Below are 14,910 nucleotides of genomic sequence, written 5' to 3'. Positions count from 1 at the left end.
CCAAATATGGTCATATGGTTTTTTGCTCATAACTCATTCATTTTTTGTCCAATCAAAAAATGAATGAGTCGCCGCTTATATCACCACCCTTCCACTTGACTGCTCCAGAAGTCATGGCTAACTTCATACTGGCACTGACATCCGACAGGCTGCAAGTAAGGGTTGCAGCAATGCCGTCGCTTGCTATAGTCGGTCCAGATGCAGTGACACCTGAAAAGAATTAAAGTTAGACTGGCGGTCATTACAGCGGTCATTACAACGGTCATTATATTTATACGGGTCCGGGACTTTACGGCGTAAGACTCTACGGCGTGACCCCCCAGTTCCATAGCGGATATTATGCCAAATTATTAGACGGAGATCGTCTACTGATTTTTCTCCGGATATTTCCCCGGTTTGCAGTTCCATAACCTTATCCGGAGACCATCTACCTTACAAGACTTTTTTGTGGCGGACCAATTTGCGACGACCGAAATTTTGGCGGTCCGAAAATATGGCGAAATTGAACAAAAACCGTCAAATTTCGGACGTCACAGAAAATAAGGGTATTTTTTATCATTTTTGTGACAGTAAGCAGTAAGGAAATTTCTGAAATTCGGTAAAATCATGTTCAAACTTAGTCTGTATTAAGACTGTAAGACTTTCATGTTAGCACATACATGTATTTTAATGCAAATTTAAACTGTATTGCTTGACATTCAATTCGTCATTGGTGTGGTAATAATTTGTCCCAAGATGCCAGAATTTATTTATTTATTTTACTTGATATTACTTTTTAGAAACAAAATAAAGCAGTGAAGGCACAGTCATTGAAATAAGCTAAAAGATAATGCGACGGATTCTATTACGACGACCGAAATTTTGGCGGTCCGAAAATATGGCGAAATTTTCGGAAAACCGCCACATTTCGTACGTTATAAATATGTCTTGTAAGGTACTAGGGGGTGCACGATATAAATAAACTTGCTCGGATTTTAAAATTTTTTGTACCATTGTTTTCTAGAGACTGTGAGAATTTTCACAGTACTAAATTTGTTATACCTTTTCGGAAAGACAGCTAATTTGGCCCAATTTATGGGCCAAAATCGATCAAATTTGGTGCGTATGCCCAAATATGGTCATATGGTTTTTTGCTCATAACTCATTCATTTTTTGTCCAATCTTGATGAAAATTCATATACGAGTTCAGGGAACCACTAGCTACAAGTAGAGCACCTAAAATCTGGATTTTGGGCATGTTCAGGGTATTTGGCTAAATTGGGCCTAATTTGGACCAAATATGGGCGTGGCTGCCCCGCGGGCACCGTTTCGCGGTTAGGGTCCGGGACCCCCTCAAAAGTTCGGTCACTGGTCCTAGTTTGTTGGTCAACTGCTATCTCGAAACCAAGTTTCACAAAAAAATCAGGGTGAACCCCCCCCCCCCCCCCTTAATGGTTCAAGTTCTAATTTCAAAGCTTTAGGCATCAGACGAATTAAGACCAGGAACTAAATTTAATAATAATCATTCTAATCTGGAATTTTAGCTCGAAATTCATTGAGAGTCAAGTACGACTGCAGTTTTTAATAATTATAATAGTTTAATATCCAGCTATAATAATCAAAAATATGTATAGTTTCGAAATTACCTTAAAAGTGTATCATGATTTACCCGAAAAACCACAAAAAACATAATATGATCATTTAACACAACTGAAACAAAACACTCATTAAAATCCTAGTTTGGTTGTATATTATAGTTGCAAACTAGACAGTATGCGGTGGCATCGGACTTGTTTTGTTGTCCGGCTGCAAAACTTTGCACAATTTCTCAGACAGTTTCCGCCCGGAGTTGGTCTTTAGTTCGAGGTCTGTGGTTGAAGTGGGAGCGGTTGACACCTCTGTTACCGAGAATTCTACTCTACCATCTCGTTCCGCCTGAGTTGAGTGGTAGTGATTAGGGGTGATCACTGCACTGTGACTGTGCACATTCTGCTTTTTTTTCTACGAGCCAGTGCTATTTTTAGAAATTCTGAGCGGTTTCGGTTTAGAGAGAACGGAGCTATTCAGTAAGGGACGTTTGTTTGAAAAATATTGATGTGTCGACTGCAGTCCAATTTTATATATTTAACTTACCTCGTATTTCCAATAGGAATGCTGTTCCCGCTCAGCTTTGGGTCTAACATAATAATCCCACGTTGTCCAGCCGTGCCAAATAAGATAAAGATGAAGTCTGCAGAGATTTGAGACCAGATGAAGGCAATAACAGCTAGCACTAAAAAGATGACTAGAAGCGATATTATTGTAGCACTGGAGACTTTGTAACCAAATATCGTAGGATGGTCACGACCTGAGAATTTCTGAGTTTATTGTAGATCTTAGCTGATCATTATTTCTACGTTGTCAGATAATATTATGTCGGATCTGAACTAAAGACAAAGTTTTAGTTTTACAAATTTTAGTTTGCACATGTGTTACACAGTATGTGACCGGCTAACCATTAAATTCATAAATTGTAGGTTCGCGCGCGCGCGTCTTGTTACACTGCGAAGCGATAGTGAAAACTTTAATATTAATAATTATTTTCGCGTGTTCCAAAAAGTATCCAATTCTTGTTGCTACGGTTCGTTGCCACTCAAAACATTACTATAATGATCTCTGCAGCTGCAGCAGTGTAAGGGTTCTTCAAAGGTTTCGTTTTATTTGTTAATTTCGTTACTTGATTTAACCTGGTAATACGATAATGAAGATGCCTTCATGAGGATTTTTGGCTGTGTGAACAAGTTAGGCAATGGTCTACATACTCAATATATCGTGTGCAGGAGATCGAATTAGAATTGTATTTGTAAATGACTTTTAATTCTTTTTTAATGAATTTGATCCATTTGTGCATAGTTTATATCATTTTTAATAAATATTAAAATATTCATTGTTTACAGTCTATATCATGATCGCTATTAGCTTCTTTGACATTAGTTTCAATATCAACTGTAATCGAAAATCGATTAAATTCAAATTTTAAATTGAATTGCTTTGGCATCAGCAATTTTAATTTGTAATATATATTTTCGACATAAACGGAAGATAAATACCCCTATTTAATTCTTGAGTCCTAAAATAGTTGAAGCAAAATGCTTCAGAGGGCGAAAAAGAAATCTGATTTTTATGTCAAAGGTGACTAACGAGTCGGTGGGAATCTCAAATTTGATGATTGAACGCAATATTCATACATATTAATAACTTTATAGCTTAATAACTTTATAGCTTTAATGTGACTATAACTTCAAAATCAACCATTGCACTGACATTAAAGAATTAGACATCTTGTCAAGTTGTTTGAGAAAACCCTAAATCAATTTGTCACAATCAGCTCCCTGAACGTTAAAATATTCAATATTTATTTTACCTAGAATTTTGAAGAACTGCGTCTCCATGAAGCAGAAGTGGTAAATGATGTAGAGAATATTGGTGAAAACTATGAGACTGTAGATTGAGGCAGACATCAGTAAGGTTATGTAGTACCTGAGAGAAGTGTTTGTTACGGTTGGGAAACTTTTGCCTGATCCAGCAACAGATGCTCCGACTGTAATTCTTAATATTATAATATCATAATGGTTAGTTGGCATCCTGTACCGGTTGCAATCAATTATCAAATCAGACGAGGTCGTATTACACCAAACTAATCTTATAGGCGGAAGAATGTCTAGGCTGGTAGGTTAAACCCTCTAACAATGATCACTGTCTGGTTTGACACCCATTCTATTGAAGAGCTAACACCTATGAGGTTGCTATAATGCAAGGATTGAGCACAGAACAATACCACGTCTTGCGCTACTTTGAGAAAAAGTACTCTTTATCAACACCCCTCCATGGCGACCCTAAAACTAAAACAGATGCTCGGATTGGACTCGCGCCAGGATATACTCCCGGTCTGGCTAAGTTACAGCGGTAACGGCTGGCACAGCAAATCAGAAAATTACAGTACAGTAATAATCATGGCACCCAGAGGAGGCGTATCGTGTTGGTGCTATCATTTATTTGAGAATTTCTAGCCAAGTAAGCGTCCCACGCAGACATTCATCACAGCATATTGCTCATCACGTGTACCAGATGGAGATGTTAAAAATAATGAAATGAATGAAACACGTGCCGCGCAGGATATACCGGAGAGCACCAGGTAGTGAGCACCAGTTAAGGTTATTGAGCTGGTCTATTTGATTTATAAGAGACCCTCTGGAGGGAGCATCTGTATTCTTTACCCAGTCTCTAATCAAAAAGTAAGATCTCGCTTGTAACAGACAAGAACCAACACAAATTGAGGTACAGTTCTAGTTGGCTAGGACATTTATTATTACATGGTGCATTATTGAACACTAATAAATCTGGGCATATATTTAAAACTCTATTTTTTCCGTTGAAACATCAGGTAATTTATAAAAAGTATATCCGGGACTGATTTCAACTGATCACCCTTAATCGTTAATCTAATAAATCTAACACGGACGAGATGATGAAGTTTACCGGAAGATAACCTTTCCTAGCAACGCAGGCAACGATTTTCTAAATCAAATTATCTTCTTATCTCTTTATGAAATCATCAAAAAATTAACTCGGTTTGAGTTTAGGAATTTAACCAGCTTCAATTCCTTTGGTTGGGTTAACATTCCTCTGTTGCTTCTTCAAGTTTCCTTTGATACATCTAAATTGTTTATCATTTTCTAAAACTTTTATATTTACCACGTTTTAAACTCCTACTTTTACCATCATTGTATATTGTATATTCTATTTTTAATGTGTAAATTATGCTATGCTATGATAACATCACGGTTTATACAGATTTTTTATCTAGTCAAATTAAACACTACATAATATATTCTATGTTTGTACAGATTTGAAGTTGTCAGTTTACCACTAACAATTTATCACTACTAGGATGAAGCTAGTGATACTGTTAGCGTGTTTACTCCAGTTAGGAGCTACCTGCTCCTGCTACATGGGAAGTAACCCGTATGACCGTGATCCAAAAGAGAGCATCATCGAAGTGCGGATACAAAAAGTCTTGCACTCAAAACCCGCTAAGAAGAAACCTCTGGGACGAAATAGAGTATGGGAAAACCCAGGAGCTCTGTACTCACAAAAAGCGGCAGCTGTTGCTGTAGTTACGAAAGTACACCGGGACGCTGGAAGGGACTACGTCATTGGTGACGAGGTGAATGTGAAAAGTAGTATGAGTGATGCTATGTGTGGGGTCGGAGGCTGGCTGACACCAGGCAGAGTCATCGTCTTTGGAACCCACAACAAGAAGACGAAGAAACTGATGCTTTGTGAATTTCTGGATTTCAATTATGAGCGTATGTCTGCTGGTGAATAAGGTGATATCAAAAAGGGGAAAAGAGATGGAGACAACTGAAGGAACAAAGTCAGCGACAATTAAACACTAAAACAGAAGCTATGATCAGAGGCTTATTCAATGGGAAGAATAGTTTGCTATCTTAATCTACATATCCATCATATTGATATAAACGTTATTGGTTTTACTTATTTACAAGCTCGTAAAGATATGAGACTTTTTTAATTATTTGAAATATTATAGAGGCAAGTGGTCAAGTAAGAGCCATATGATGGTAATATTGTAACTATAAACTTATAACCTTTAGTTTCTCTTGTCGCTAATATGTCCATCGTGTTGGTTCAGGGATAACATATCGTAGTTATCAGTATTGCTATTTTCATTAATAATGTAGATGTTTCATTCCAGAGGTACTCGATCGGTATAGGAAGGCTCTTCAACAATTCATTTCTATCACCGCAAAATAATAGATCGCATGCAACTGATGATATAGTCATACATAATTCCACATTACTCTCAACGCTCTACCCTAACATACTATTATTAATTAATTAATTAATCACGTTGACATGTTGGCTAACTTACTTGTAGTTCCGACGACCCACACAGTTGTTAATGTAATCACAGTGGTGGTCAAACCTCAGAATACACTTCTGGCACTGTGAACAGTGTCTGCTGGACACGTCTCTGAAAGATGAGTTAGTGGTCACCTCTCATATCCTCATATCTTACTTGAATTACTGTGAAGTACAATCTTCTTCAATTTTCAACAATCTTCTACAATTTTTCAGAATATACTGACAAAATATGTTGCTCTCAATCAACACTTATATCAACACTCATATCATGAATATTATATTATATAATAATATAATAATACGGTCGATAACGATAAAGGTTACATCATAATTTTCAATTCTCATATTCAGTATTCGTGCGTATATTAAATAAAATTATATTGTTATGTATCATATGATTTTGTGAACATTGGCCGGTGTACCAAAAACCGGTCCCCAAACAAACGGTCGTCACACAATTAAATGTTGACTAACACTGTTGTGGTACAAATCTGACAGTAGTTGTCCGTGTTAATCACGTGACCTTGCTTTGCTCTGTCAAACAGCGGCTTCTCTTTACCTGCACAATAATTGTTAAATAATTCAAAAATCATGATTTTACTCCCTTTCCACTTAAAAATGAACACTTCACTTAATATGATCTTGACACATGTAAAGTGTGACCAACATTGTCAGAATATTGAAATGTTATTTTGTAATAATATGTTGGTACGAGCTGTGACAGCAATTGTTTTTGATGCTGTTACCAGTATCACAGGTTGAAGAACAAAGTACATATGACATCCATGTACATCGTAGCTGTGTGCATGCTGTTCATAGATTGATACAGCGCAGCTTGTGCCCATTAATATCGAACTTTATGATTCGGACGCTAAAAATGTGGCCAGATCACGTACAAGCTTATGGGAAAAAAGGTCTATTTTATGAAAAAATCACTCAGAACATCACTTATATTTAACAAAATATCATTCGTTACTGCACTTTTAATTATTGTAATCTCCGACCTACCGTAAGTTGATTTGGGATCTTTAATGAGACTTCTGTCAGCTGGATTGGACAGAGTGCAGACCGTTTTACTGATGACAGTGGCTGCACAGAATATTGTCGATGTCTGATTTTGTTGGTTAAGGAAAGTAATAATAATCAAGTTAAGTGATATCCTAACTAAAAGTTCTCGATTAATCTGGTATGTCGCCGCCCGCGTGCATTGTGCAAGCATTAAACTTGCATTAAAACTGGTTTATAATATAAAACTCTCAGATGCCTGGTGAATGAAGGGATATTGCATACAAGTAACAGGTATAATACAGAGTCATGTCCACATGACGGCCATGTGCATAATGTAATATACACCATATTAATAATATGTAATATATCTCAAGATTGAGAGCGTCCATCTCTAGAAAGTTGTATATCGAAAATAAAGTGGTACCACACTAAGGTGGAGAGTTCCAGCTGTGAGCTGATAGATTGGTTGAAGGTAGCTGGAGTATGATGGCACGTTCCAGCTGTGAGCTGATAGATTGGTTGAAGGTAGCTGGAGTATGATGGCACGTTCCAGCTGTGAGCTGATAGATTGGTTGAAGGTAGCTGGAGTATGATGGCACGTTCCAGCTGTGAGCTGATAGATTGGTTGAAGGTAGCTGTAGTATAGTATGATGGCACGTTCCAGCTGTGAGCTGATAGATTGGTTGAAGGTAGCTGGAGTACGATGGCACGTTCCAGCTGTGAGCTGATAGATTGGTTGAAGGTAGCTGGAGTATGATGGCACGTTCCAGCTGTGAGCTGATATATTGGTTGAAGGTAGCTGAAGTATGATGGCACGTTCCAGCTGTGAGCTGATAGATTGGTTGAAGGTAGCTGAAGTATGATGGCACGTTCCAGCTGTGAGCTGATAGATTGGTTGAAGGTAGCTGGAGTATGATGGCACGTTCCAGCGGTGAGCTGATAGATTGGTCGAAGGTAGCTGGCGTATGATGGCACGTTCCAGCTGTGAGCTGATAGATTGGTTGAAGGTAGCTGGAGTACGATGGCACGTTCCAGCTGTGAGCTGATAGATTGGTTGAAGGTAGCTGGAGTATGATGGCACGTTCCAGCTGTGAGCTGATAGATTGGTTGAAGGTAGCTGAAGTATGATGGCACGTTCCAGCTGTGAGCTGATAGATTGGTTGAAGGTAGCTGGAGTACGATGGCACGTTCCAGCTGTGAGCTGATAGATTGGTTGAAGGTAGCTGGAGTATGATGGCACGTTCCAGCTGTGAGCTGATAGATTGGTTGAAGGTAGCTGGAGTATTTAATGGCACGTTCCAGCTGTGAGCTGATATATTGGTTGAAGGTAGCTGAAGTATGATGGCACGTTCCAGCTGTGAGCTGATAGATTGGTTGAAGGTAGCTGGAGTATGATGGCATGTTCCAGCTGTGAGCTGATAGATTGGTTGAAGGTAGCTGGAGTATGATGGCACGTTCCAGCTGTGAGCTGATAGATTGGTTGAAGGTAGCTGTCATTCTGACCGCGAATATTAACTTGACCTGGTGGTTTGGGATTGGTGGCTCTCGAGCTGCTTGACATGTCATTTAACAGGTCAAAAAGGTGAAAATATTAAATTAAGTTGTGATTTATTGAATATTGCATATTGCATAATTGAATTCTAGACAACTGAAAGATTTGACCTTTCATTCTGTGGACAAAACAGAAATCAAATCAATTCTCATTCGAGAAGCTCTGATATTTGAGGAGTATATTCGAACTGCATCGCAGGGTAAGTTTACATTCTCCTTTGGCAGGGAAATCAGGAGGTTTAAGCGTTGATTAAGGTTGGGCGTATACTAATTATGATCTTTATATCGACCACGATGCCCTACGCTACAACATAACTCCTTGAGGACTTGTAGCCAACAGCTTAATTCACCAAAGACAGATTAATTTTAGAAAAACGGTCGCTGGTAGGTATCAGACCCCCCGGAAATTTAAGAGAACTTTATAAAAACTTTCTTGCAGTTCACTGATTTGTTCTTGGTGTAGGTTAATAAAATATATCAGAATGGAGGACTAAGGTACATATATATAATACTAATAATTCAGGAATTTGATCATCTTTGACTTTTAAGCCAAGGTTATGCAAGACATAACATATCCTTCAGGTCCTGTCAGTTCCTGTCAGTTCTTGTCAGTTCCTGTCAGGTCCTGTCAGTTCCTGTCAGTTCCTGTCAGCTCATCTCTTCCTTTAGCAAGAAAAGTATCCCGGGGAGGTTTATTACATTTTATTCGGACATAATAAATCAATTATGATCTTAATACGAAACATAATGTTCTGCCATAATATACCAACAGTTTATATTCCGATTGTCGGCATGAAGGTCCTCCGACATAATCCGACATGATCCGACATAATCCGACATAATCCGACATAATCCTTACAGAGTTATGGCAGATACCGGTATAACTACAAATTAGAAAGAGTTATAATGTCACATTTGTCACATTTGTCACATTTGTCAAATTTGCCTTCTAGTTCTGGCAGACTAACTATTATAACAAATTGCAAGTTTTAAATTTAAATAGTTCCCACAAAGAATATTTTAACAGAACCTTGCCGAGACGGTTAGAAAAAAACGGTTTAGTGATTTTGTAATAAAAGTGTCGATTCACTCGATAGATACTGCTTTATCAACGTAAAGGAATGTTTATAAGTCTGGCGGAAATAACCTAAAATGTAACGCGACAAACAGTTTGACTTAAGCTAAACTCTACAAAATATTATTCTTATTTTTAACCCCTTTTTAAATTTCCAGCTTTTAGGTACGTTCGGGTTGGAATATTGAACAGCGTAGTACATAATGTTGCCTTACACGAGTGTTTAGTTTAACATAACAAATAACTTACAACGTTAATACTTAATATCTTGCATCGAGTTTCTTGACAATTCAAGATGTTTTAAACTATACACCTAGAACTGGGGCTAGATAAGCTGGTTGTGGGCATAATTGAGGTATAGTATTGAATATTGCAACTTTACAACATTAGATTCCAACATTAACACATTGTGTGTATAAGCTTAAATTCCTGCAAACTGTAATATTATATAACTTTAACTATAATATATAATTACATTATCTAATCGTGACCAAACTGAAGTGACTAAATTTCAATCTGTTGAGGGCCATGGATTTCGTTCCAGCTTGACGGGTTATTCATTTGCCAATATTCGCCCACTTTTATTAAAAAAAATCAAATATCGATAATATTGAACGTCGCTGCATTATCAAGTATCAACGTGTCATCTGATAATAAGAATAATAAACTTTCTGGGAATATTTTTGGGAAGAAAATTGGTCTCTATTATGTAATGTGTTTTTCCTTCCTGATTTTAATTCTTCTTTCCGATGTTACGTCATGAAAAACATTTGATCCTAACTATTGTTGTGGGCGTGTCGATCCTATCTCATTGTCTCATTGTACACCAAGTACACAAATCTTATAGAACGAATAGCGGCCGATGGTGCGAGAAAGTGCGGTATTAGGTCAATAGTGCGATTCCGCACCCACCGCACTTATGCTGATATAAGAATGCGTGGAGGACTAGTACACGGAGGGGAGTGCGGTGTATGTATATTGTATATTGTATAATGTATATTGTATAATGTATTTAATCTATGGTACACTTCAGTCTTAAATGGACAATGGTCACACTCATCACCTGATGAATTAACATGATTCACAGTCAACTCGTGCTCATCATCATCTTTACATTAATCGATGAAATTCACAGTCGCATTTCTGATTTCGCAACACGCTTGCTTAAAATTCCAAGGACCATCACGCAAAGCCATCTTATCATTCGCAAGTACTCATTACATTTAGCGATAAGCATTACAATCAATATTAGTCTAGAGCACAATTAAATCACGTGGTACCCGGAGTTAGCTAGAATATTATGATAATCTATCGAGTTTATCATATATAAATTTGCTCATGCATGCGAGATTAGGAGCGTGTGATTTGTATGGAGAGCGTGTAGCATTATATCGATCCAACACTGCTCACTAGTTTTATAACACTTTAAAACTTTAATACATCAAATTTCGTGCCAATTATCGATCAAATTTTTGTCTCAGCATGTTATTTCTTGAAGGATGGATATGATTTATGATAGACGAAGTAAGCAACGTAAATGACTGATGAGTTAGTAGGTACGTTGTATGAGTATAAACTAAAATCCCAGCGTTTATGTGGTTTGAAACTTTGTCAAAAATAATCAGGAATGTATCTGATCAAGAGGATAATAATCTCCTAATAATATGGAGAACCTAGTTGCCATTTCCAGAACCTACGGTTGCTACGGTTTCTACGGTTACTACGGTTACTACGGTTACTACGGTTGGGTAACGGATAAGCTTGACGGTTGAATGGTATGAAAAGGTCTTAAAGCCAGATAATTTACATGATGCAACTTGATACTTTTATCAGCTATCCCGGCTCAATTACAGGATACCAGGAAATAGAAATGCCACATATTTTAGCGGATCAATTTATCATATTTTATGATATCCACATAAGGTTTAAAGATATGCAGACAAACTATGTCTGATATTATCATATTATTCAAAGGATACTATCATCATAAGATAGAAGAATACTCCGTAGGTGTATTGTAGTACCAAGACAAAGTGAACCACAGTGAACGTAACCAGGATAAACACTGCCAACACCTGTAATGGACCGTGTCAAAGGGCTCGTAATACCCAAAAATCGATAGAAAGAAATCGAAGGATGATATTTGCGAGTCATTACTTTTTAAGTATTTGAAAAATGTGCAAAGTCAACAAATTATCAAGATTTAAGATATCAAAGATAGTTAACTTTGAAGCTGGCTCTACACATAGCCCTAACTAACCTGCCCTAACCTGCTAACTAACCTGCAAGATGTTGGTGGGCCAGGTTAACCCGTTCTCTCGATCAGGCCTGGTGATGCACATCTCCTTGCTAACAAATATAACGAGGAGTTAGAACTAATAAAATAACATATAGAACTGGAAGTTATATATAGACTGTACTACAATTGCATAATTTTATTTACAAGGCAAAGGTTAGTTGACAAAATATGTCAAATAAAACGCTTGAAACTACAAGCGGGATGATGGGAGTCTCTTTAGACGCAAATCTGCTTTGACTGGATTTAGCGTCAAGATCGAGTTAACAACCGCCGCGTCCACGAAGTCAGAAATTATAGTGAAATTGTCGTGATTTGCCGTGAACCGTGTTCTGTTATTGGAGTTGTTCAAACTAGACTGGAAAACCCTGACGGTCTTTGGGGTTAAAAGTTATGAATTTCCCTACAAAGTTTAACTGGATTCGTAGAATCAACTGTGACGTCGATGTTAAAGTATGGTGTGGAACTGTGGAAGTTTAACTTTTAGGAAGACCAGCTATAATTAGTAGCAACATCTTCAGTTTATCACAAATCACGACAATTTGAGGTCAATTGGTAACCATTTTCGATACCATACTCTCCATACGATATTCATATTATATTGCTTTTAAATATTAAAACTATGTTCGATGATCATAGTATATTTACATGGTTCTACATAAAATTTGTCAGAAAAATCCCCCAAACGTTTAAATCGGGAGCGTTCTCAACTGACGTTAGAATCAAATTAAGAGCTGTCAATACTGCTGGTTTAATTTATAGCATGCAGTTCAGGTTCTGTGTGTGGAATATATCGAATGGTCAGAGATGTGTGGTCGTGTTTCGAGAAATTTGACATTGATTTAAGGATTACCCGATAATGACGCAGATACCCAGGAAAATATCGAGTAGTCAGAAATGTGTGGGGTACAGTAAAACCCACCGATTTACCGCAGAATTTGAAGGAAAGGAAACAGCCGCGTTAAATTGGGATTTCCGGTAATTCGGGGTTTTGGTTGTTCGCATTAAATATATAATGTTAAGCTCCATTCAGGTCTTCGGGAGAAAGAAATGGCCGCGGTTAATCGGGGTTTGCGATACTGGGGCGCGGTAAATCGGGGTTTTAATGTATGACAATAAGCTGTATACAGTTCATATTATACAGGTATACATACCTGGATACTAACTTCACTTCCGAGCAACCTTTCAAATAAATGTCAACGGAAGTGACGCAAATAAAACATTTGACTTCGTCTATTCTAATCTGTCCAGCCTGCCCAGTTTGACGGGTCTGCCTTCAGTTTGCCCAGTCTGGCTGCTCTCTGAGTCTGCTAAGTCTGCCAGGTCTGACTCAAGTAACCAAGTCAATACACTTGTCTACACAGGCAAATAACAAGCACTAGTATTCGCGCTTTGTCCGGTAACTCTCGCAAGCAAGTCCAGCACATTTATTGTGTGATGAGTTTAGTTAAGTGGGAGTTTAATTTTAGATTTCGTGAGATTTTGAACGTAAACTATAAACTGTGATACTTGTGAAATTTGAGTCACAATGAAAAGGCTTTAATGTTTGGAAATTAATATGATTATAAAACTAAAAGAAATTTAAGGCTTTACAAAATACTTTTATACATCTGTACATGATAAAATTTATTTTGGGAAAAATTCACAATATTTTTTACACGATTTAAATTCATTAGGTAAATTATTATAGCGGAATCGTCATAAGAAGATAAATTGTATTATATGTAATTGATAATAAACATATTATTTGAAATTATTAGGCAAATTTCCCCCTTCAAAAAGCACAGAGGTATTAGTATTCTCAGGAGGTATAAGTATTATCAGGACACTTCTAGTAAACAGAAGAGAGGGGGAGATGACTTTACAGCTGCAGGGTGATCGAACTGCCATAAAATACACCAACCAATCAATGGGCTCAAGTATTAAATGAGAGGAACCACCACAAAGTCTAATAAAAACCACCATTTACCCTAGTGACCTTACCGAACAGCGACGCTAGTTAAGCAATCATAACAGCGGACGTTACCTCATTAAACTTAAAGAGCGCGAGCGGGCGCACTAAAACCAATCAACCAAAAAACCAACCATGTAACAGTGATTAAATACAAAACATGCATAACAAAACACTGACATATTGGGTCAATTTGCACTGAAAAGCGGCACCATATGTGCAGGACGCAGGTATGTACCACGTGTTCAAAACATCTGAAACAGCTATGAGGTGACGATCATCAGTCAGTGATTGTTATTACGCTTCGCCTAAACGAGGACAATTAAAACCAAACAGACTTCTTTCAAAAATTCGAACGTAAGCACAGCAAAATGTGTATTTGAACGTATATAATAACGAAATTATTATATACGACTAGCAACTAAGTAAAATAACTAATAAAAGTTGGCGGTGGCGGACAAGGTACTGGGTAACCCGGTGGCGGACAAGGTACTGGGTAACCCGGTGGCGTACCACGGATAAGAGCCTTGAAAGGACGGAGTAGGTTAAACAACAAGAACGGGATACACGAATAATGACAGATCAAACAGCAGGACGTAAGCTGGCCTCAGCATCATGTGGTCACCATAACAACGGACTACGACCCAGGTGCCAGCTACACAATAGCCAGCTCATTTAGCTTGAAATTCTATATCGGTAATGTTACAATGAGTTGGTTCGGAGTCAGGATGTTGTGAGGTATTATAATAGCACTGCCTCCTCTCTCTTTCTCCTCACAACGACCTGTCAATCTTATTCGGTTCCTAATTATCGTCCATTATAATATGTTGTGAGACTGAAAAAATGAGATGAATAGTCCGTTAGTCTGAAGCATTTGTTCCTCAGAATTACTTTGACGCATGATAAGACACGCGAGATAGAAGAAATCTCCAGTTATAGAGAGAGAGAGAGATAATGGAGCTGTAATCAAAGAAATAAGAGAAAGTAATGGCGATACCACCTGTGGAGCAGTGACTGACGACAAAAGGGGGGGGGGGGGGGGGCAAAATAGGGCATTAGGTTACATCACAAAATACACAGCCCCCCCCCCCCCCCCCCCCCCATGCTAACACACTCAGAATACCA

At 37.9% G+C, this 14,910-nt stretch overlaps 1 protein-coding gene across 1 annotated transcript; it reads right to left on the bottom strand.

Annotated features, from left to right (window-relative positions):
- Positions 1-1,486: 1,486 nt before the first annotated feature.
- On the bottom strand, positions 1,487-11,883 carry LOC134813354 (palmitoyltransferase ZDHHC1-like). Its single transcript, XM_063821058.1, has 8 exons — positions 11,821-11,883; positions 11,518-11,613; positions 6,913-7,015; positions 6,379-6,463; positions 5,912-6,013; positions 3,383-3,498; positions 2,113-2,326; positions 1,487-1,914 (listed from the first exon to the last, which is right to left on the bottom strand). Exons 1-8 carry the CDS (start codon positions 11,878-11,880, stop codon positions 1,893-1,895), a joined length of 798 nt encoding a protein of 265 aa, XP_063677128.1. The 5' UTR covers positions 11,881-11,883; the 3' UTR covers positions 1,487-1,892.
- Positions 11,884-14,910: the final 3,027 nt, after the last annotated feature.

The sequence above is a fragment of the Bolinopsis microptera genome, chromosome 3 (genome assembly GCF_026151205.1).
Source record: "Bolinopsis microptera isolate Bmic1 chromosome 3, MBARI_Bmic_1.0, whole genome shotgun sequence".
NCBI classification, from domain to species: Eukaryota; Metazoa; Ctenophora; class Tentaculata; order Lobata; family Bolinopsidae; genus Bolinopsis; species Bolinopsis microptera.
Note: the sequence above shows the minus strand (reverse complement) of the source record. Positions and strands in the feature narration are given on the sequence as shown.